At 37.9% G+C, this 25723-nt stretch overlaps 1 protein-coding gene across 1 annotated transcript; it reads right to left on the bottom strand.

Annotated features, from left to right (window-relative positions):
• Nucleotides 1-7332: 7332 nt before the first annotated feature.
• LOC140163806 (acetylcholinesterase-like) lies at nt 7333-24039 on the bottom strand. The gene is made up of 8 exons (XM_072187124.1): nt 23589-24039; nt 20558-20717; nt 20053-20130; nt 19523-19641; nt 17534-17701; nt 15222-15841; nt 14748-14929; nt 7333-7662 (listed from the first exon to the last, which is right to left on the bottom strand). The coding sequence occupies exons 1-8, from the start codon at nt 24012-24014 to the stop codon at nt 7610-7612; spliced, it is 1806 nt and encodes a 601-aa protein (XP_072043225.1). The 5' UTR covers nt 24015-24039; the 3' UTR covers nt 7333-7609.
• Between the last annotated feature and the right edge of the window lie 1684 nt (nt 24040-25723).

Here is a 25723-nt window from a genome sequence, read left to right on the forward strand (position 1 = left end):
ATATTAAGGGGTAAGGGGACATACAAATCACCCAAACTCAAGTTTTACTGATGGAAATGAATTCATTTTGGTATCAATATGTAGCTATTTGATAGTTCTACCTTTCTAGTATTATTTTAAAAGCAATTAAGTCATTAGTTGTCCGGTAGATAGACATAAAATGTATGAAAATGTTAATATTCAATGTCTAACAGCGTAAAATATGACATTTACATTTCCCTTACCCCGTATCATTGTCATCTTCACGCTGTTAGACATAGAAAAGTTACCTTTTCCTCACAGTTTCTGTATATCTGTCTGATAACTAATGGTTGTTTTGCTTTAAAATGATACTAGAAAGTTAGAACAATCACTTAGATACATTTTGATACCAAGATGAATTCATTTTCATGAGTAAAAGTTGAGTTATGGCAATTTATATTTCCCCTACCCCTTAATATTGTCATATTTACGCTGTTAGACATAGAAAACGTACCCTTTTCTCACAGTTTCTGTGTATCTACCGGACAACTAATGGTCGCTTTGCTTTAAAATAATACTAAACATTTAGAACAATCAATTAGATTTACATATTGAATTGAATTCAATAGAATTAATACCAAGATGAAGTCAATATCATGAGTAAAATATTGAGTTCTGATGATTTATTTTCCCCTACCCCTTAATATTTTTCTATGTTATGCTGATATACGAGGGAAATCAACATCAGTTTTGTTGGTTTTTTTTGGTTTTTTAAACATTGTTTGTCTTTTTCCCAGTCCTACTCACGTCCTACACATAAATATTCAAAATATTACATCAATGGAAACTTAACGGATTTTGTAAATGGAAGTTGGTGCAGTGTAGTGACATATTAAGACATGTACACACACACCCCACCCCTCACCCCCACACATACCCTATGTACACCAGCACCCCATGCACACACACACCTCGTCCCACAGACACCCCAACGAACTCATACATATTATAATGATTGGAACTGTTACAATAATGTTTCCCTTGATATGCTTAACATTAAAAACAAAATAAAACATTAAAATTTAAATTAAAAAATTACAAATGGAAACTGAATCAATTTTGAAAATATAAAGTGCTATAGTTGTGAGATTTGAGGCCAATGTCAAACTTTACACATATGGTTTAAAAAATTAGATTACCACTCATTTATGGACTATATACTTCCAAATATGCTCAAATGAAACCTGTTTTTGTTTAAAAATAATACTAGAAAGTTAGGAAAATCATTTAGCTACATATTGATACCAAAATGAATTCAAAATCACGAGTAAAAGTTGAGTTCTTGGAGTTTATATCTCCCCTACCCCTTAATTTTGTCCTATTTTTTGTGATTTTATGCGATTATACGTCCATGCATAAAATGACCTGTAAAAAAAAAGTGATACCACAATTTGAGTCCACTACCTACCTAGCAGTGATCTAGAGGGTCCATACTAACTACCTATGGTGTCAAACCTTGTATGTAGTGGAGGGTGAACCAAGTCCTTATTTAGGCCCCTTGTGGGATCTTGCTCCTGGACTAATAGGTCGAGCGCGGTACTATGTAGGGAAAATGTTTGAAAAGTCCGGATTTCCGGAGCTTGGATGGATAGAAAAAGTCCGGATATCCGAACTCCTCTATATGAAAAGTCCGGATATCCGGAGATTGGATGGATAGAAAAAGTCCGGATATCCGAACTCCTCAATAGGGGGTGTGCGCTTATTTTCTGGAATAGCCCAATGGCTGCCTGTTAGTGTTAGGCCTATGTGGGGGTGGGTGGGTGGGCTGTGTTTAGTTTCTATAATAATTATTATAAGGCCTACATTTATTCTCTAATTCCTTTCTTTTCCTTTCTCTGTACTTATTCTTTCCTTGCTAAAGTATCACTCTTCTTTTCTCCCTTCCCTTCTCCACCCCCTCTTACGTTTTGTCCCCTCTCATTCTTATCATTTTCCTTACCTTTCTATTTATTTACTTCTATTTATTTATTTCTCTTCATTTCTTCCTCCTTTTCCTTTCCTCCAGTCCCCCTCTCATTCTTCATATCCCCTCCTCCACCTCTTCCTCACTCATTCCCTCCCGGACCTCTCACAGAAGAGCTGCCCCCCCCCCGGTACGCCACTGTTTATGCCAATCTCCTTAAAATAAAACAACATGTATACATGATGCAGTCATGTCTACAGTAGAATTCACCACGACCTTTGCAGACTTAAACCCTATTAAAAGCTATTAAACCAAGATAACACTAATTGAAAACAGCTCAACTGATTAAATCAGATGAGCAATGAGCTGGTATTATAGTTTCAGTTGGGTGAACGATTATAAAGCGAACGCTAGGTTACAATTCTGTGTGAGCTTTTGTTTACGAAATGAGACAATGGTCTGCTTATTGTTAACCAACGGTCTAGAAAATGAGAAGCATGGTGGTTTGCAGACTTAACACGGTTTGGAAATAATTTCTTCATATTTTTTGGTGTTATCTGTCGTTTACATAACACAAAAGTGCGAATATTTCCAAACACCTAAATTAGCTAAAATTTAGGACATGTTACAAAACTATATTTTCTAGAATTTCAGAGAATACTTTAAATATTGGCCGGTTATTTTTCGTTAACTAGGCAATGTCCTATTACCTATAACATACACTAAAACACCAAAGTGCGAATATTTCCAAACACCTAAATTAGCTAAAAATATAGGACATGTTACACAACTATATTTTCTAGAATTTCAGAGAATACTTTAAATATTGGCCGGTTATTTTTCACACAGTGACGTTAACTAGGCAAGTGCCTATACTTCTAACATACACTACTTGTGGAGGTCACGCGTCAATTGTGAGAGCTCTGTGTATTGTGTATAGGAAAACGGACAGTAACTGCAGTATGATAGGCCTATGCCGGTACTTATTATGTTACATGTAATAGACGTATCCAATTTCACGCAGTCCTATACCTCAATGGCTGCCAAAGTTGGTCCCCGTCGGCTCAGTCTTACCTAAAATGTGAAAAAATGCGGCCTTGGAGGGCATTTTAAACTGCATTATATCACCCGTGTTACACGTAGACAAAAGAATGGTGACAGTTTACAACACAAAAGAATGTAACATCGATTTTTAAGCGGGTTTTGGGGGTTTTTGGTGTTGCGGGGACCCAAAGATGGCCGACCAAATCCTGACCATGACTTGGCTCGTTGGATTCGTCTATAGCTATTACTATTATAGTACTATAGACATGCGGACATGGCAGCCTTACTACATTCTGATGTTTAATCGATCAGCAAGCGCATTCAATTTATTTAAATGAAGCACCTAAAGTCAGTCGGTGACGAACTGTACGTCGGCGGCTAATGTGTGCCTTTTGTGCTTATACGGCTACTCAATCACACCCTTGGGTTGTATGGTAACAAAAGGTACTTTTCGTTCCAGTAGGCGCTTTCACGCGACTTTCGTTTGATCACTTATTGACAGTAGCGTGCTAGGTAAAGCGTTAACACACTGTCAGGTCTGAGCTTACCGATTTAATGGCGGAAGCCCTTTGTCCCGAACAAAAGGTACCTCTCGATGAATAGCTTGTCGGAAATCAAATCGGCACAAGTGAACAATGCGTTACATAATCTATTGCTTCTCCATGGTATACATGGGACATGATGGTTTTGTTGGGTATCGAACACTTATCTCAGTGCAGAAAAATGTCAAGACTCACTAACTTCCACAAGGCAAGGGCGGGGCCTCCTGGCGGTCCCGGTGCAAAAACGGTTGCAAAAAAATTGTTTCATTACCATCAGACTGAGTGCTAATAAAAACTGTTATCTCCATTCATACCTGCCACAAACAGTCCGTGATTGGAACCAACTATACCAGACTGAGCAACTCACTTCAAACAAGCAGTAATCAACCACTACCTTTTCTAGATGCTTATTTTTTTAAACAAAATGCTTAATTTTAAACCGTAATTAAACTAAGTCTAACATAAGAATAACTTTTTCTAGATGCTTATTTTCAATTCTCATAATTTTCCTCATAATACAATGAAAACAACAGACACACACAAAAAAGATTTACAAACCCTAATAAAAGTCAAACATAAGAATAACATTTTGCTAGATGTTTGTTTTCAATTCTCATAATGTACCTCATAATACAATGAATAACAAAAGAAATAGATTTAAAAAACACCGTATAAACAAAGTCAAACATAACAATAACTTTTTTCTTTATGCTTATTTTCAATTCTCATAAATTTCCTCATAATAAAATTTATAAAAAAAATAGAAAAACCCTAATGAAACAAAGTCAAATATAAGAATAACTTTTTTCTATGTTTGTTTTCAATTCTCATAATTTTCCTCATAATACATAACAGATTCAGATTCAGATTTTATTGACATTCATCTTACAACAAGATATGGTCAAAACATATATAATAATACGATATATATAATACAAATAAAGTACAAGAACAATACAGTTTACAACTATAAAGAATATAATATAAATTAACTAGGCATAGGCCTATTATTTAAATCCCGTTTTTCAAATGCAGCATAAATGAAATTGGCAACTGCATTGGTGGTGTCAAAATCATTGGCACCCAAGATAAGAAGAAACTGATCATTTTCAGTTGAATTGTTTGTAACAAAAATATCATCTATTAACGTCATAAATCTATTACGGATATCGTTATATAAGGAACATTTCATAATGAAATGAAATTCGTCCTCAATTTCATTGAGATTACAATATTTACAAATTCTCCGTTCTGGAGGCAATTTAGGTGAAACATATCTATCCATTTCAATCCTTAGGTTATGACAACTAATTCTAAGTTTACAAAAAGTAGATCTATGCCTACGTTTTAATAATGTAACATAATTTTCTAATGAAAATGAACGTTTGAATTGACAATAAGTTCGAAGTTTAGTCTGATGGTTTTTACAACATTTAACCATGAATTATTATAAACAGTTTTTAGACTATCTACAATTAATGTGTTAAAATTAGCCTTATTAATCATGGTAGGTCTATTCCATATGTCATATTTATCAATCAGTTTCAAAACATTTATAATGCCGGTGGACCAAGAAAAGGTGTTTAGTTTCCTGTTATCAATCAGAGCCTTTGTTACAAGAGAGGTTGAACCTAACATGCAGTTTAAATTAAGTTTCCACCAATATTTTATAGCTAAAGCAATCATAGTAATGAGAATGGGGTAACTTCCCAATTCTCCACGTACAGCATTATTTGTAGCTTTCTTATGAACACCCAGTACTGTTTTACAAAATTTTATATGTACATTTTCGCCAGGAGGCTTATCACAAATATTTACAAAATTAGTATCATTAATGTTTTTACATAAATAAGGCACCCATATTTCACTGCCGTAACTTAAGATTGGTTGAATGAGCGTACGGAATAATGTAGAGCTGCACTTATAAGAGTTGCTATAAAGGTTTTCACGAACTTTAAAATATGCTTTTAAAGCTTTATCTTTCAGCCTAACCATAGCATTTTGAAATGAACCTGATGGTGTGAAAATAACACCCAAGTAGCAGTATTCATTAGTTATTTTAAGATCAGTATTGCCATAAGTAAATGTGAAGTTTCGAATGAGATGACCTCTTTTATTAAAGATCATGACGTTAGACTTGTTAATATTTACAGAAAGCTTCCATTTTAAACAATAATTATTTAGATTATCAAGTGCTTGTTGGAGACCTTGAGCACTTTCAGAAAGAATGACAAGATCGTCAGCATACATTATACAAGATAGACGATACTTATCAAGCAATACTGGATCACATGAATTGTCAAATATTTTGGAATGTCACTGGTAAAAATATTAAAAAACATTGGGCTAAGAATACATCCCTGTTTGACTCAACTGTTGTATAAAACGTGTCAGTTAACTTACTATCATATTTTACAGCAAAATTGACTGAAGAGTACATATCACGGATAATATTAATCAAGTGACCACCTATTCCAGCCTGCATCAGTTTATATAACAGTGCGCTTCTCCATACGATGTCAAAGGCTTTTGAGAAGTCAATAAAACAAACAAAAAGTTTTGACTTTACTGAGTTCAAGCTTTGGTTCAAGTATTTGTCGATAAGAGATTTAAGAACGAGAATATGATCACTTGTACGGCTACCCTTTCTGAAACCAATTTGTTCAGTTGGAATGGTCTTGTATTTATCTGTAAATAAAACAAGACGATTATGTAAAACTAAGCAAAATAATTTGCATAGATTACTGGACACTGCTATACCACGATAGTTTCCTGGATCTGTTTTATCACCTTTCTTATGAAGAACAGTCAGTGTACTTAATCTCCATCTTGATGGAAATTTACCGCTAGTATAAATTGTGTTAAATAGTATGCATAAAGCAGGTGCAAGAATATGAATACCTTCTTTTAACATTTCGTTTCTTATACCATCAACTCCTGGTGCTTTGTTGTTCTTCAGTTTCAGACCTGCTTTAATGACTTCATCTGGAGTTATGTTAAAATTTAATTCATTATCCGAGAAGTCATAATGATCCCAGAGGCTGTTTAAAGAGGCCTCAAAATCTTTATCACTGTGTACGATATTTCTGTTCATCAGTGTTGAGAAATGATCTAACCATTTTTTTGGACTGATAGGATTAGTAGAAAACAAAAGAAATAAGATTTTATAACCCTAGTAAACACAAAGTCAAACAAAAGAATAACCATTTTCTTGATGTTTATTTTCAACTAGGCGGTTACCCGTATTTGGCGGTTCTCGGCTTTCGCGATTACCTGGCTGATGGTGACTGTACCCACCAAGTTTTATGCCCATAGGACAGTTTTTTCTAATTTGACCTCAGATGACCCCTTGTGACCTCGAAATGACCTTCCAAAATTTGGCTCTAAATGTTGACTGTACCCACCACATTTCATGCCCATACAACAGTTTTCAGTAATTTGACCTTGGATGACCCCAAAATGACCGTCCAAAAATTTGACTTTAAAAGTTGACTGTACAAACTTGTTCTGTCTGGGGTCAAGCTGCACCCACCCACCAAGTTTGAGGAACGTGCGACCCCTAGTCTCCGAGAAAATAGGCGGACAGACACACAGACAGACAGATAGATAGACAGATAGACAGACGATGTGTATTATTATATAGATTATTATACTTTTCCTCATAATACAATGAAAACAAAAGAAATAGATTTACAAACCTTAATAAAACGTCAAACATAATTTTTTATTTTCTAGATGTTTGTTTTCAATTCTCATAATTTTCATCATAATACAAAAAAAAACCAAAAAAAACCAGGTCCTTGACATTTTTATCTAGTTTTTAAAAATTAATAAAAAAATTTTTGGCCCAACAATTTTTTGTTACGTTGACGAAAAAATGGGCCCAAACAACACTGTTTTTATTTTTTTATTTTCTCCAAAAATGAACATTTTGGCCCAAATGTGACCTCACAGATGAATTCATCAATAGTCATTGCCATAAACAATTTGGTACTTTTATATTCTTTAGACCAACAATTTAGCAGATATAATTCCAGGGTTAAGATCACCCTTAGCCCGCCGTCGCGTTCCTCTCGTGGCTGTGGGTCTGTCACCATGATCACAATTCATCTTTTCCATTCATCTTGTTTGGGCCGTGGATAGCAGAGTCATCTGTTGATAAAAAGGAGGCGGACATTCTAGCATTATTTGGAAGCATATACTTAGGGCATATCTGAAACTTAACAAAGGGTAATAATACACCCAGGGAAGACCATAGAAAGAAACTTTCATGACTTTTTGTCAGCTCCGATAGTAAGTTTCATTTTCATATAGTAGTAGAATTTAATGACTTTTTAGGTATCCCTGTCGGCTCCTGTTCGTTCCAGTAGGGCTATGATCAAAAGAGTTACACTTGCACTCCCTAAAGAGCTCTAAAGTGCATAGATAGGACCGGGCATAGACAGTTCAGAGATCGGGGGGGGAGGCACTTAACACAAAATGACCACGGGTATGTTTCCCCGGAGAGACCCCCCTTTTGGATTTCGAAGCTCCGAAAGACCCCCTAAATTTGACCAAAATAGAGCTCCGAAAGACCCTTGTCTAAGCAGAAAGCCAGGAAAGACCCTTGATTTTGAATGTTCACAGCTCCAAAAGACCCATTTTACTTGTTCGCCGCTCCAAAAGACACACTTTCACCGGTACGCCGTCAGCCCCACCATCTCAAAATTCCGGGGGAGCATATACCCGTGCACCCAAAATTTATGATGTGCCTCCCACCCCCGGAATCTCTCTACTCTCTATGATAGGGGTAGTGCTGTACGGTGCAACCATTTTAGGCGCATTGGCGACTAGATATTTTCTGATGCAACTAAATATTCAATCCCTGGCGCCAATTGCGCCCAACTATTAAAGCTTTTAAGAGGGACCCCACCTAACTATCATACATGGTTGGCCAAGGTCAAAAAATTTTTATGGTGTTGGTCGAAAGGGCTTTGGGTGTAGATTGTAAAAATCCACTTTGCTCGCTCATATGTTACCCGTTGCCATGGTAACGACCCGAAATGTATGTTAGGTGATTTTAGCTCATTTCAGGCTGAAAATGCTGAAATTTGCCTAATAAAGAACGGGCCATAGCTCCATTATTCGAGAAGATAGAAAAAATTTGATTAGATCCTTACAATGGACCATCTTTCTACTTTCCAACAAAAAATAAAAATTATTCATGTGGTGTTCGGTTGTATCTTTTTTTGACCTGACAACACTTATAGTTTTGCCCTTTTGAAAAAGTGACAATTTTGACCTATTTTTGAGGTGCAAAAAAACTATTGGCCATGACTCCCAGAATATTGCAATTGTGGTTGTGAACAAAACAGACCATGCCCCATTCAAAATTGATATAAATTGCTTGGGGGATTATATCAGTAAAGCGGAGTGTTGCCAGAAAATAACACATTTGTTGAAAAGGGCTAAATTTGACTGGGAGTGTTTTTTCCCCTGTATTTAAGTAATACTGAACATATTTATTATGTTTGTGCATCATGTTATCTCACAATTGAATGTTTTGGATTTAGATACTAAATATTAAACAAACTCAATTTCTATTTTGATATTTAAAGTGTTGCCAGTATTCAAAAACTGCATTTTAAGGTATTTTAGTAAAATGACTAGTAATTGGCACATATTTAAAAGTCTAAAACCAAATGATAAAAGTATAATCACTTGGATTATACTTCTGAATATTGATGTAGCAAGCCTTTCAACTCATTCAACAATAAGCTATGGCAACTGCAGTGTTGCCATAAAATAAGCAAATTTAGTACTTTCTGATTTTTGGGAATTTGAGAATTCAATTCTAAACAAAGTGTATGTTTTAATGTACTATATACACGACCTGTGTTAACAGAAAAAAGACACACTTCTGAGCTCTTCTGCATTGCAAACATTACAAATAATATGAATTTGTCTGCCCTATTTCTCCTAACAAGAGTTATTTAACATACTCATGATCGGGGTGAATTTTGGTGGAAAACATGCTCCTTGCGCCGTTTCTTTCTTTCTTTTTTCTTTTCTTTCTTGCTCTCTCACTTCTCTTTAATTTTTTTTCTTTCATTTTTGTCAGGGGGGGCACTCTTCTCCCTGTCCCCACCCTTAGCTACGCTACTGCAAACAGAACAAAATGTTGACCCCGTTTTTAGTCGGTGCATAACCACATAGTTTTATTATTGAACAAAGAATTGTCCAAAGGTGAAAAGCATCAAAAGTTGCCCAATCGCGGATTTGCATCATTCGGCTTTACGCTGTATTTTATTGGCTCTCTATATATTTATGTTTAAATAATGTGAGTATATTTGGTTGAAACACAGCACAGGCTATATAGACATTCCCCAATAAATTTTAAACACTTCTTTTAAACACTTCTTTTCTCTTAAATGAAAAATAACATTAGGAACGGTAGAAACATTTCAACTTTGACGAAAAACAAGTTCAAATGAACATTAGGAAACATATATTAAAAGGAATAAACCAATAATCTGAAAACATCAAAACACCGTAGTGCGGATGGCGCTGGCATGCGTATATATTGAGAAAATATTGAAGATAAAATAAGCAAGAAACTGCAGCCTAAAATTAATGCTAAATCGAACCCTTGAAATATAGGGCTATTGAAAATCTAAATGGCAAAATCATGCAACAAAGAAGAAAACAATGGAATTAAATTGCGAATATCATGAACATAAGAGAAAATAAGAGTAACATGATTATCAATGTATCATTGCCCTCTATCCCACCTTTGTCCAGCTGATAACCAGGATATGTTCAGAGGGAGGGGGGAGCATATTTGGGGGAGCATATGGGGAAAATAATATTAATTTCTTCAAAAGAGTCACAACCGTTTCCATTAATCAGGGACTTAAATTAATTATAGCAGTCACTTAATACTCCTAATTAGTCGGAGCATGGAAGAAGCTATGCGGTTAATGCATTTCTTCAATGTAGCGTATGTTTGAAGTAATAAAAATGGAATAAAAAAAGTGTAATTTTAAAAAAAAAGAATTCTCTGTAATTCTTACAATTATCCTAGAATATATAAAAGTGTACTTGACATGCTTTGTACCAGGGACGTAGCAAGCGGGGGGGACATGGTGGACGAAGTCCATGGGCCCGGGGGTTCAAGGGCCCCAAGCAAAAGAGAAAATGAAATAAGCACTGATTAAGTAGCGGCTAAAAGGCAGGGCCGAATTTACCTTGGTCTGGCTAAAATTTGGAGTCCCCAAACTCACCGTGAGGAAGGCATGTGCTGCACGCAAGAGGTCAGTTTGGGTTACAAATTGGGTGCCTTCTATAAAATCGACAGTGGTGGCAGAAGCATTGCAAATTAGAGGAAGATAAGCATATTTTGTTCCGATCTTACTAGAACATTTGCGCGCGAAATTAATTTTTAATTTCGGACCATTTTAGACTAGTATGATATGCGCGAAGTGCGCAAAATTTTGCCATATTTTGGTGCCAAACATGCTGTTGTGGGCTAAGGAGAAGATACACAGGGCAATTTTTGGGACCCCTCTGGCCCAATGGTAAATACGGCCCTGCTAACATGTCGTCCCTAACATGCATGCTATATTGAGTTAGTAAAATAATTTTGACACACCCTATATGTTCTATTCATTTGTAAAACACATGAAATCTATGGAATTGACTTGAATACAATAAACAATGCAATAACAAGATTTCAAGTGGTAGATTTAACTGTCACCATTTCTGCTGGGAATTTGGCCACTCAGGAATAGCATTTTACTCAGTCTACGGTAAAATTTGGCACATCCTGTAAAATAAGCAATCATTTTAGTAGTTTCATGTCATATGAAATCATTCTGTTTTCAGACTAGTATATGCAGCTTATGTTCGCTTTTTTGCACACCCTGTAATATAGTGATTGTACAGATAAGTAATTGACATAAATGTTGTAATTTTAGAAAGGGCAAACTGTGTACTTTCTTTTAAAAAAAACCAACGAATTATAGTTACTGGGAAATGATGAGATTGGCATAATACTATTCAACTTTTTGTGTGAAATTACTTTGTTACAACCTATATTACCTATCGATCACCCAGTATAATTATTCAAATGCTAACTAATGTAATGGCCATCTTTGAAGCATAAGATTTCCAGAAATGTATGGGTTTGCATACTTTTCTTGAACTACATTTGAGATATAACCAATAAAAATTCCTTTAAAAAAGGAATGGGGCGCCCAATGTGAGCTTGGACGTGATATGGTGAATTCCATGGCATGGTGTTTAGATTTGATATTATAATGATTTTTTCTAGGGAAGAGTAGAAGATGATCAAATGCAAATGTGTTTGATTGGGGAAGGTGTATCACAGGACCGTTTTGGATGAAATAAATTGAATTGGAATGAAGCTGTCGTGTCAATTTGCGATTATGTGGGGTGGGGGAGTTCTGTTTTTGGGGCATATTATAGTGATGGTATTGCTTGAATATTGAATATTGTTGAATTTCGTTATGCATGGGGGTATATGATGGATAGTATAGAAGACACAAGTAAGTAAGCTCCCCCTGGCAAAATATTGGGGGGGGGGGGTTATCACCCAACCTGGATCTACGCCTATGTTGACCAAAAGAAAAGTTTTTATGAATGTATAACGTCTGTGATACATATACACCATCTACTTGCTAATACACTGAAATTCTAATAGAGATGAAGGATAAAAACCAATTACAGAACATTCATTCTTCATAAAAGTAGCTATGGGTATACAATGTTTAAAAGATAAGAACGTTAATGTTTTGTACATGAACGTAACGTCTTTGATACATAGTTGTTAACACACTGAAACTCTGACTAGAGATTTACAATTTGATGATATCCAAAAGAATACTTAGCATTGAAGAATTTAAAAAAGTTACAGAACTTTCATTTGTTAACATACACGTAGCAACAAATTGAAAATACAAACGTAACGTCTTGTTCATAAACGTAACATCCTCGACACATCTAGGATCCGCATAATTTGTTGATTAATGTCATAAACAGTCACAAAAGATTTATGGTCTGATCATTTTATCATTTTAAGGGGGACCCGATATTACATTTGGAAGAACCAGCCTTTTCATTAACTATCAAAACTGATGGGTACCAAACTTTTTGATACAGCTTGTATACATGTTGTATAGTAATTTCAATTAGACCATGCAGATAGATAAGACCTTGGTAAGATAAGCATGTTAATTGTTATGTCACTATCCTATCACTATCTTGATCTTGATAAGATGCCTACTCATACACTGTACTCTGCTGCCTGCTTATTAAACAGGGACAACTATACAACATACATGTGTACATTCATTGAATGACTTTGAAACTTTGGGTACAAAAACTCATACTCTGCAAGTTAGGTCAACTTTTGCACTATGATTGTTTATTTGAGGTTATTGGACTATGCCATTGAGATTAGGCTATTGTGGTCCATTGTGTTGGTCACCGTCTATCGGGTTCTAAGAGGCGGTAAACTGGTTTAAGCCCGTACAAAGGTCACGGGTTATTTGGTGTATTTATAAGTCCATTAATTTTGTATTTTAAACAAAGAATATACGCACAAGATTTTATCCCATGCATATCAGAAAACAATAATAAAATAAAATCCAAGCAAATTGTGGTTTTATTTCTGAGCTGGGCATAATTTTAGCAAAACAATTGCGAAGTAAATCTAGCAAGACTGAAATTAGAAGCTTTTGCAAAGTCAAGCCTAATAATGGGGCCGCCGCCGTAGCGGGCGCCCCAAAAAGGTGCAAAAGGAGGTGATTTCAACCAAATTTCCAAATGTGCACCAATGGGGTACCAACTTAAAAATGTGACCAAGTACTAAATTTGATTATTTTATGGCAACACTGCAGTTTCCATAGCTTATTGTTGAATGACGTAAGGCCTGCTACGTCAAGTGCTTATACTTTATCATTTGGTTTTAGACTTTTAAATATGTGCCAATTACTACATGTAGTTATTTGACTAAAATACCTTAAAACACAGTTTTTGAACACTGGCAACACTTTAAATATCAAAATAGATATTGAATTTGTTTAATATTTAATATCTTGATCAAAAACATTCAATTGTGAGATAACATGATGCACAAGCATAAAAAATATGTTTAGTATTACTTAAATACAGGGGAAAAACACTCCATGTCAAATTTAGCATTTTTCAATAAATGTGTTATTTTCTGGCAACACTCCGCTTTACTAATATAATCCCCAAGCCATTTATATCAATTTTGAATGGGGCATGGTCTGCTTTGTTCACAACCACAATTACAATATTCTGGGAGTCATGGCCAATAGTTTTTTTGCACCTCAAAAATAGGTCAAAATTGCCACTTTTTTCAAAATGGCAAAACTTTAAGTGTTGCCAGGTCAAAAAGAGATACAATCGAACACCTCATGAATAACTTTTATTTTTTGTTGGAAAGTAGAAAGATGGTCCATTGTAAGGATCTAATCAATTTTTTTCTATCTTCTCGAATAATGGAGCTATGGCCCGTTCTTTATTAGGCAAATTTCAGCATTTTCAGCCTGAAATGAGCTAAAATCACCTAAAATACATTTCGGGTCGTTACCATGGCAACGGGTAACATATGAGCGAGCAAAGTGGATTTTTACAATCTACACCCAAAGCCCTTTCGACCAACACCATAAAAATTTTTTGACCTTGGCCAACCATGTATGATAGTTAGGTGGGGTCCCTCTTAATCGCCAGCAAATGCAAAACATGTATGAAACGTAGCATTCAAGAGTACGAATGTATGATGTCTCGATGGGGACTTCCTGGAAAACATATAGGCCTACCTACACTGTACATGCTGTGTATGAAGTATGTAGCATTCAGTGGAAATATGTAGATTGAGTACAGCAGCTATGAACATTCAACACACGTGGCGGTTCAGTTGGCGCCTCAGATTTTTTACCTGGGAGCAAAATATGGGCGCCCAAATTTATAAAGTTAGGAGCCATTGGCGCCTCAATCAGTTTTTGCACCATACAGCACTGGATAGGGGTGATATAGATTCTTTTAAAGTCCAATGATAAACTTGACATCGGATTGTCCGAAATGATTATGCGACAGTTTCATCATGGTTTGAAAGTTTTACTTTCCATTCGATATGATAATGGCCTTTCCTCAACTAGCCGCATCACGTGATGGCAGTTCGCTAAACTAAGGTTTAACACTATACATACCGAAGAAGCTCTTAAATGTTGGTAGATAGTTATTCCAGAATCGACACTCTTTAGCTTTTAGCGCTCTTCCATTGTTCATTAGCAGTGACATATTCTTGTAAGAAGGATTGGAAGAGGTAAACTTTGGCCATCTTAAATCACTTGATATTTCCTCCTCTGCTTCTGATTCCTTATTAGGATTTCTGAATTGAAAAACAAACCGAAACAACAATAAAATAATACGCATATGTCTATAAAACTGATTATATACTGCTCATTTTAGTATACTCTCATTTCCACATCTGTTTATCCAAAGTATGGGTGTGGCATTAGAGGCTGTCATTACACGAAAAGACCGTTTTAAAGTGGACGCATGGAGCACTTTGAAAGAACAAATTATTTTATCTTTGTTGATGGTCTAGTTTGAATGTTACACTAAACTATGTCATTTTTTATTTTAAAATAGTTAGTTGCAAATAAAGATAACTTAAGTACCCAGTTTTGGCGAAGTTAGACCAGAATTTCATCATCTGCATCGACATCTTCGCTTCCTCCTCCGTGAGATTAAATGGGCTTTCCGGATGAAAATGAGCGCCAAATATAAAAACCAACTCATCGGCATGGCATGCTCCACTCCAAGGTGTGTTGAAGATTGAAGCCGATGGATGATGGGTCAAATGGTAAAGATACATGTTGGAGTCTGCATTCTCAGATGCTCGAAGAAATGCATCGGTAGGACAGACATATACATGATCTCCGTGGATTTGAATAAACGTGTTTAAATAGTTTTGCTCTTTAGTAATATCGTCTATATACACCAAATTCATCGCTTGGCGTATAATTGGTTGCGCAATTGCTTGATTTGTTTTGCTAATCGTAAGTATTGTTTCAAAAATGGTTGCATTTATGTATGGCTCGCTTGGGTCCTTTAAGAATGCCATGATTGGGAGCATGGCTTCGTGTGAGTGTTGTCCAGCCATCAGATCTACTTTGTTGTTGACGAGTCCTTCTTTGAGCATTGTGGTTGGATCCTTTGATAGGAAATGTCCGTCATTAACAGGTGACCAAGGTATATTGATACTGGGTCCATTGCTCAATACCCATGTCTCGTGGATCTGTGTATAAAAAGATACAATCATTATAATCTCATACGAGAGTGGTGAACATGTTATAGAGAGAATATCTTGAGTTAAAAACATTAACATCTGCTGCTGTGGTCTTCACAAGAGTACGCCATCTCACTCGATCTAATGCCAAGTGCGTTGCACCTTGCATTCCTTGGTTAGAAACCAGCTTCACATCATTAGTCCAAGATATTGGTGGACGTCCTTTTCCTCGTCGGCCTTCCATAGCCCCTTGCAAAATTTGTTTTTCTACACCTCCATGTTTCCTGACAATTTGGCCAAAGTACTTCAGTTTATGGTCTCCATTATGCTGTTTCTGATGGTTAGACTTGTACCCGGGCTTGTACCAATCTTATCGAGGATCCAGGAATTTGTTCTCCTGTCTTTCCATGTCACTTACAAAAGCCTCCTGTAACATCACATCTCAAAAGCATCAACTCGTTTCCTATCATTCTTTGCCATAGCCCAAGACTCGCATCCGTAAGTAGCAATGGGAAACACAGTTTCACGAAGTTGTCCAGTCTTCTCTTAATTTCAGTTGTGCTGTCACCTGTTGTTGTTCATCATTGGACCCAGATATTCAAATTGCTTCACCTCCTCAATCTGCTGTCCATCTATCATAAACGCATCACTTTTCCACTCTATGCATACAACCATTATTTTTGTCTTCTTTGTGTTCAGGAAAAGTGTTTTTCTTGGCTGGCCTCTTTGATGCGCTTCAAAAGATCAATCAGCTCTACTCTGCTGCTACAAATAAGAGTGGTATCATCGGCGTACCTCAGGTTAGTAATTCTTCACTCTACCTTCAAACCCCTCCAAAGCTGTTCTCATTATGTCTTCAGAGTAGATGCTAAATAAGTTTGGTGATAACACACAGCCCTGTCGTAAGCCTCTTCCAATCTTCTTGAACCAATCTATGTCCACACTACTTGTTCCGACTGTAGATTCTTGATCTTCATATAAGCAGCTGATTAGATTCACAAGATGACTTGGAAATACACCTTCTTCATAGTTTCCCACATCTGAGGGTGGCTAACACAGTCACAAGCTTTACTGTAATCTATGAAGCACATGTAAAGAGGAAGTCTATGCTCTCTGAATTTCTCAATCACATTCCTGATATTGACAATTTGGGCCCTAGTCCCCTTTCCTTCACGAAATCCTGCCTGCTCATCAGATATTTCTTACTCCATTTTGTTCTTCATTCTCTTGATGATGATCTTCAGAAGCACTTTACTTGCATGAAACTCAGGCTGATGGGCCGGTGATTGGCACACTCTTTCAAAAGTTCCCTTTTTCGGCAGTGTTTTAGTGTTTTTAAATTAACACCCCTATACCTTCACTATACAAACCTTAGCCATTGCGGCATTCCATATTAAGAAAAGCGGCTAAAGATCAAGCAAAACACACAATTCACCCAACACAATCCACACGCCCATCCATATGCTCCCCACACAATATCCCGAAAGGGATTGTCGTATACGCACGCACTCTATGGCTCGTTTGTTTTACCAGATCTAGGGGGCCATGCTATCATTATACATGTTTTACATCACCCCTCTATTTTGTTTGTCAGTTTCTTTGTCGGGGGGTGTCTGTCTCTTTATCTAACTCATCTCACACACCTCACTCCACCCCGTGCATACTCAGACCCACTAAAATATAGTACATCATAAGACATACCATTGCTGAAGCATTCACAAGATCTTCTACATGGACATTCCGTAAGCATTCAACTAAACGTTTAGATGTGTCGTTAACGCAGCCAACTAATTTTCCAAGATTAGAAGCTCGCTTAGCAATATGTGACCTATCAGTACCCGTAAAGAATGGTGATGATGCTACCCCACTCTGTCAAATACAAAAGTAACAGTTATTATAATATTTTTTTAATTAATGTAATACGGGGAATAACTCACATTGCTACGTTGCATTCAATGCCACGCCATCTGATTTCTTCAGGCATCTGAGTGGCGGTGGTGTGAAAATAGCAATTACAAAGATCAAATTCCGCTGCGTACAGCCACGTGTAACAAGACCACTGAACGATGCTGAACATTTCTTCACTTGGCAGAAGAGAAATCATTGTGGATGAGGAGGACTGGTGTTTGAGAGATGAGTTACGGAATTCATAGAGTGGAGCAACCCGCCATTAACAAACGGGGACTCCGCTTCCAACTTTCACACTAATGGGGCCCGTCATTGCAAAGCCTTCTCCACTGTCTATTACACCACCACCTATGCAATCAGATGCCTGATGAAGTCCGATGGTATCGGATGCAACGTAGCAAAGTGAGTAGCACAAAAAATCCAGCTTCAGTATTGTATAGATTGAATGGAACCAATGGTAAATATAGAGGAACTGCAGAATAATTATAGCCTATGGCTATGCATTCATTTCTCTTTTTATGCCACGAGAAAGAAACATCTTTCATGTCGTCATCTCTTTATAGGTGCGATTACCAAGGGCCGATATCTAGAACAAGACATGGGGAAGTACGTAATAATCCCGGGGGGGGTACTCAGTACAAATGACCATACGGGGACGTGCCGCAAACATGGGTAGCATTTTCAGCCTTCTGGTATATCAATGACCCAAGCCTATTTTGGTATATTAATGGGTCCTTTTTCACAATTTTCTCAATTTTTTCGGAAAAAAAAGCAAGAAACAATAAAGTAAGAAAGTAAGAAACATAATAAAACAAAAAGGCATAAATAACCAAGAAAAAAAAGTAATTGCAAGTAAAGCAAAAGAAGTCTCATTCGGGATCCATTTTACCCACAAATTAATAATACTATTAACAAAATCCATTGCCCATAAACCCACCGGTAAAGCCCATTCCATAAATAAAGTTATTTTATAAAGGTATCATTGAGGAATGTTTGATATTCATGCATGGTATGTGTACTCCTTTTCAATCTTTCAACCTTCTCCGTGGACAGAGTGAAAAACGGGTACATTTCTTTAAAAGAGCATATCTTCAAAAGTTGTGAGCCGATTGATATAATTGTTTTGGTTTATTAAAGCTAACGACTCAAGGTTGCTTTACATACCAAAATATATTTGATAAACTTGTCAAAAATAGGAGAAAAGGAGGGCGCAATGAGGGGCCTCTTTTTTTTACACCCTGTACAAGAATAAGGAAGGCCGTAGAACCCAAGGCCATAATGGGTACCATCTAGAAGGTTCGAAATCGCCCAGTCATAACTACTCAGAGAAAAGACTTCAGAATGAAGTTCTGCAGTCAAAGCCACGAGGAGGCTCCAAGGCGGGGAAGAGTGGAAGCTTCAGAATGGAGAATAGTAGGAAGACTGGACAAGAGTTATTTGTTTGCACATACAACAATAACTATAGCTGCCAGTTATGGTTATTGTTACCGTCAACCGAGAGCCAATATCTTGGAGGGGCAAGACAGGGGAAAGACTTTGTAATAAGGAACACCGACCTAACAGATTATTAGTAAATTTTATTAGGATGATATGAGCCTTTTAAACAGAATAGTAAGGTACTGCACCAAGATTATAAAAGAGATGACGAAATCAATTACAAAGGGGATGGATCAGCGATGGGGATTGGCACTGTCCCTTGATCATGTTGATCCGAAGTTGCTCTGACATCTGAGAAACTTGATGTTCGCCGCCGAACAAAGCAAAACGTGTTCTAAAACCTACCTGCATAATTGCTCTAGAAAAGAGACCACTACTAAGAGGTGAAAGTACATGACAACTAACGCTTGCTCCACCGGCACTGGTACCGAAGATGGTTACTCGAGATGGATCGCCGCCGAACGCTGTAGGATGCGTAAAAAACAAAACAAAACAAAACAAAAACAAAACAATATCGCTGGTCGAATGCAAGAAAGCCGTAAGTGCTTTGGTTTTTGAGAGATTGTGATTTCTTACTTCAATGACATGTTAGTCACAGCAAAGTGATATAGTTTACGTACTAAATTCGCAATTTCTCAATAATTGCTTTATACGACTAGTTGTGTTTCCTCCAAACAGATGGCCGTAAACTTCGAGATTGTTTATTTTGTGGTCCATTTTAGCAGGTAAAAAAGAAAATATACTGCTATATGGAAACGGAATATGTTTTGACAAAGTTCCAGTTCCGCTGCGTGTTATAAAGCAACTTTTAGAAAGGTCAGCACATTTTTCTCTTTATCATGTTTATAAGACATAAAACATGTTGTTAAATTTACCTTGAATATTATCCTGGACCCATTTCAGCGCTTGTCTTTGGTCATAGAGACCCAGGTTACCCGGAACCTCATCATCACCTTAGTGTCAAAAAATGGAATATTCAAAGAGAGTGTCAAGTTGGGTATGGCCTTTGTTTTGAAGTTCATTGCAAATTAGTGGCCTAAATCTACAAATGCCTTCGAAATAAATATAGCCCTATACTGCCATTTAGCTTAGATTATAGCCGATGCATAAAGTGAAATAAAAGTCCGTGCTAACATTTCCTCTATTCGTTAACCTTGAACAACATATTGTATTTCCTATGCTCAAAATTACGTACTTCCACTTCTGCAGTTGAGTTATGTAGCAAGACGAAAGAGGTAATCAGTATGATGGTAATGTGGCTTCACAGACACTTGCAACTTTCGGTCCATTAGGGGGACAACGGGAGTCACAATAAGTCCTAACTGGGGTAGATCCTCCGTCATGTTACGCTACTACATCAAACACTATTTTTTTACATACCTGTAGACAAGAAACCTAATGCACCCAGACGATAATTTGCCGCTACAACGATGACGTCACCAAAGACAGCCAATGGTGAAAGAGGCAAAATCTCCATTGAGCCAGTACCGACTACGAATGCGCCACCATGTATCCAAAACATAACGGCGGCTTTATCAGGCTAAAAAAGGCACATGCCATATAATTAGACATTGCAAGAAACATTGTACTAATAAAATAGATATTCAGGTATGAAATCTGGTACTTTAGTAGTTGTAGTATGTCTCATTACATTATATTCCTGGCCTTGATCTAACCACACCGGGGACCACACTAACCCGGCTTCTCCGAAAGGTGACACACCTTTTTTGAGAAAGAGTCTTGAGTCCATATAATGTTTCTGACACATTATACTATTTACCTAACCAAAACTCAAACTCCAGTCCTTAACCTATATACATATATAGCCTGATGACCATCGTATCCCAATTCTGATTCTTATCCCTAAAACTGTGTGACGATATTGATTGGTGAACACTCTAAATCATCTGGCAATCGTAAACGAGAGAATGAATTAAATACCAGCTTTTCCACATAGCTTGGAGCAACCAACGTTGCGGTCAGTATCACTGTCTTTCAGCTGGGTTGTGATGTGAAACACATTAATTCTCGGTAACTCCTGATCCCCGGGTCCTGATCCTGGTTGATGTGTCTGTTGTATATACACACATCTAAAAGCCAGCAAACAAAAAAAGTCATCTGGGTTCGGGCAGAACAACCGTCCCTCAACCGTGGTCATGGTGGTGGAGGACTCAGAAACAATCTCTCACACGTATGGGACAAAACAATCAGAACTTTTCCTCGCCAAATGACGACCGCAACGTTGGTTGCTGTCCATGGTCTGTGGACAGGGCCGTTCCTAGGGATTTTGCCGCCCTAGGCAAACCTCTCCCTGCCGCCCCACCAAAGCATACCCCCTTGAAAATTCATCAGTTTTGACCTATTTGTATACTGCCCACGTCCGTTTTCCTCAGTGGCGTAGATTTCGTTTTAATATTGGGGGAATGGGGTTGGAAAAAATTGCTTGGTGTATAGTGAATTCAGCACCTTTTGGCGACATAGTAAGTTTACAGTAGAATTGCGCGCGAAATATTTTGCCATTTTGAAGCTAAAGTGTTGAAATATGGTGCAAAGATGGAATAAATTTGCGCGAAGCGCGAAAAAACTGTGCTTTTGGGACTGAAATGGCCAAATATGAGGTTAATATGTAAGAAACCCCATACAGGCGTCAATAACATTGGGGGAATGATTGTATGGACACCCCTGGCTAAAGATGGGGAACTTATTCCCCCCCCCCCCATCCCCGGGATCTACGCCAATGTAGTTAAGTCAAAAACTTCAATTTGGTGACCACTCTCTGGCTAGTAAGGTTTGACGATTGATTCGACTTCTATCATTCTAAGGACCATTTAGAAAAAAAAATAGCCCCATGTCCCTCGCGAATATCCAGGCATTTTTCGCTAGAGGCCAAAATCCAAAATAGCCGCCGCCAACATTTTGAAAATTTAAGTTTCGAACCAGAGCACCTATAATCATGCACAAAGACACTTTTACTGATATGTCGAGTACAAGGATTCCGATTCTGACATTAGTTTGACATTACGGCATCATTTTCACCCAGAAATCCAAGATGGTGGCCAGCACCATCTTGAAAAATTTAGTTTTGAACCAGAGGACCTAAAATCGTGTACAAAGACACTTTTTGGATAAGTCGACCACAAGGATTTCAAATTTGACATTACTTTGACATTACGACCTCATTTTTACCCAGAAATCCAAGATGGTGGCCACCGGCGCCATCTTGAAAAAATAAGTTTTGAACCCGAGTACCTAAAATCGTGTACAAATACACTTTTTCCGGTAAGTCGACCACAAGAAATCCGAATTTCTGACAATATTTTGACGTTATAACATAATTTTTGCCCAGAAATCCAAGATGGCCCCCATTTGGTAGAGCGTAAATGTGATTTTGAATGAGAGCAGAAGCATTAGTGTGTCATTTCCGCCTTATCTGGGGTTCATGTCCCTTATATGGGGTTTAAACTGCCTTATCTTGGGTTTACATCGCTTTTCTAGGGATAAGGCGCCTTATCTGTGGTTTAGACGGCCTTATCCTGGGTTTACGTTCCTTACCTGTGGCTAAGATGCCTTAACCTTAGCATATCGCAGTCTAAACCAACCCAGATAAGGCATCTAAACCCCAGATAATGCGCCGTAACCCCAGATAAGGGACGTAGACCCCCGATACAGCAGTCCAAACCCCAAATAAGGCGCCTTAACCCTAAATAAGGTGCCTTAATTTATTTATTTTATTTATAACATTCGGCGAAACGCCAGGCGAAACCCAATATTGACAAGCAATAAATTGAAGGGATGCCTATACATGAATAACATCAAAAACAAACATAGAGAATAAATAAAAACACAAAAAGGTACCAAAACATGCCAAACAGACAAAAGAAGCAAAAGGAAATAGCTGGGAAAATACACAAAGATACTGGCTAAAAGAGGTGGGATTGGACAGCCAATCTCTAACTCTAGATAAGGGTCGTTAACCCCAGATAAGGGTCGTAAACCTCAGATAAGGCATCTAAACCCAAGATAAGGCGCCTCAACTCCAGATAAGAGACGTAAACTCAGATATGGCAGTCTAAACCCCAGATAAGGCGCCGTCTGGGGTTTACTTCTCTTATCTTAGGTTTATGTTCCTTATTAAGGGTTAAGGCGCCTTATTTGGGGTTGGGACTGCGACTGCTTTATCTGAGGTGTACGTCCCTTATCTAGGCTAATCTCCACAAAGAGGGTTAGTCACTCTCATGCACATTCTTGAAGTTAGTCATAGGACTAGCCCACCAAATATGGGAAGTATCAATAGGAGATCAGGAAACTGACACCACAAGCATTGTTATCATAGTTATGCAATATGAATAGATAAAAAGACACATTGAGCATGTTGCCTGACTTCCTACTAATCATTATTTTATATCCTTACCACTGGTACCGGCACATACACATCTAAATTTAAACAGTCTTCATCGTAATTGCCTAGCACAGGGAAATAGGGATTATAAACTTGAGGACATCGATTCCCCAACGAAGTTGCATTGATCGGTTCCCCGGCAGCATTGCTCCATATTTTAGCAACAGGTTGTCTAAAACGCAGATCTCCTACAGGTGGTTCGGCATATGGGATTCCCAAGTATGCATGGACTGATCTTGCGAGTCCTTGTTCGTCCACTGGCAAATCGAGAACGGTGCCTATAAAACGTGCCTGTTCAGTTTCAATTACAGGGTTTGCAGATGTACTGGGATGTGTTAGCAGTAGAGAGATTAGGAAAAAGTTGAAACATGATAAGAACGATGATTTCATACTGTGATGTATGTTTTCCATATTGATAGACGGCATATTTCTGGTCATACGTCAATTGATCATGTTGATGAGGCTATGTCAGAACTGAGCAGAAATCTGCGGAAGTAAATAACGTGTGTAAGCATCCCTGATGAATGTATACATTATAGAGGATCTCAAATAAATCACTTCTGTTAACTTCTTTATCTATTAGCAAACACAGACGATATAAATGCCCGTATAAATGCTAATCTGTACAAATACTCATGGTGCTCTGTGATTATAACTGATTAGTCTTCGTCTGAGCTACAAGTTGGTCTATATTATACTGTGTCATGTTTTGTCTTGTTGTAGGCGATATTAAACAACATTTTAGCAAATTGTTTGGCTGCAGCACCTTTTCAATTTTTAAGTTCTAAACGTTTTATGGCAGTCCAACGTTTTAATGTGCGTTTTCCGTTGCTAAAAACGATGTGTTGTCCGGCCTTTGGTGCGATACTCGGTACTCCGCTTATCGATGACTTTTGTCGACGTTGATGGCATCACGCAACGGGAGAAATTACGTGAACAGTTGGATTGTACACTGAAAGCTACACGGTTTTATTTGGTGAATATATAGGTACAAATACCCGGGTGTCCAAAAAAAGGTGTAGATTTATGAAAATAATCGAAGTTTATCTCAACAAATTATTAATATAAATATAACACCTTCCTCAAAATCTTCTCCCTTAACATCATGTATCTCACCACCATCTCATCTCCAGTCTGAGCGTCTCATCTCATAGCGTCTCATCTCACAGCCCACTTCATTAGAGCAGATACAGTGCGACGTGCACGAAAGATGCTCTTTGCAATTTGTAAAAGTCACATGCCTCGGTGCTTGCCCTGTACCCTACACTGACACCGAATCACGTCAAGGAACTCTGGTGGAGCTGGGCCACCATGAGGAGCAATTACAGGACCGGTGTGTCATCTCGGAGCTCCCAACCAAAGTGAGTGATATTGGTTAACGCGGTGGGGTTTGAATTATGCTGCTTTCCACAACATTACCTGCAGATGTGTCCACGGCATTTGCTTAAACAGGTTGGCAGATGTTGGAGGCAGGGCAATGAAGAGCGTAAAGTAGGCAGACTCCATGAATGTTACCGAGTAATGATGAAGGTTTTACTGCCACCATCAGATCTGTCTGTGTGGGCCCACTTCACTTAGCAAGGTTTTGTAGTGCACTGATACAGATATGTTGTGTCGCACCTGCTGAGGGAGTGCATGCCAAGCAGCTGGCCCTGTCCCATCTCTCGACGCCATCTGCATACGCGCATCTTGAACTGCATCTCCATCCGGTACACCCAATAAACCAGCAGGACAAACACGTCCTTGCGTCACTACGGACACGGATCATTCTCTGGCCACAGCTGGAAGCCTCAAGGACATAGGAGATTATGGTGATGTCCGCCTCGTCATTATCAAACACGCCATGCTTCTGAGGCTCCATTGTCGCATTCTCTTGAAGGTGACGCTCACCAGCAACCGTTTGTTAATATTGCTCTCCATGATTGCATCTCTTTTGTGTGCTCAAGACTGCTGATGGAGAGCTGAGAGTCCATGATAATTTCACAAGATCGCCTCGTTCTCCTACATGTACGAGACATCTTGAAACTTGTCAAAGACAACAACTTTTTCAGCTCCATCTGGATAACGAACCTGGATGGACGCAACCAGTTATGAGGGTCTGCCACTATGTGGTCGCACAATATGGTAAAATAGCTGTGAAACATCCA

This window comes from Amphiura filiformis, chromosome 1 (genome assembly GCF_039555335.1).
Source record: "Amphiura filiformis chromosome 1, Afil_fr2py, whole genome shotgun sequence".
Lineage (NCBI taxonomy): Eukaryota > Metazoa > Echinodermata > Ophiuroidea > Amphilepidida > Amphiuridae > Amphiura > Amphiura filiformis.

Bases quoted from the DNA above. Each gene is read 5' to 3' on its own strand.
- LOC140163806 (XM_072187124.1), bottom strand. From the start codon at position 24,014: ATGACCAGAAATATGCCGTCTATCAATATGGAAAACATACATCACAGT. The intron at 19,642-20,052 runs GTAAATTTAACA...CGCATCCTACAG, and splicing joins GGTCCAGGATAATATTCAAG to CGTTCGGCGGCGATCCATCT. The intron at 15,842-17,533 runs GTATGTCTTATG...TTTTATACACAG, and splicing joins TTGTGAATGCTTCAGCAATG to ATCCACGAGACATGGGTATT.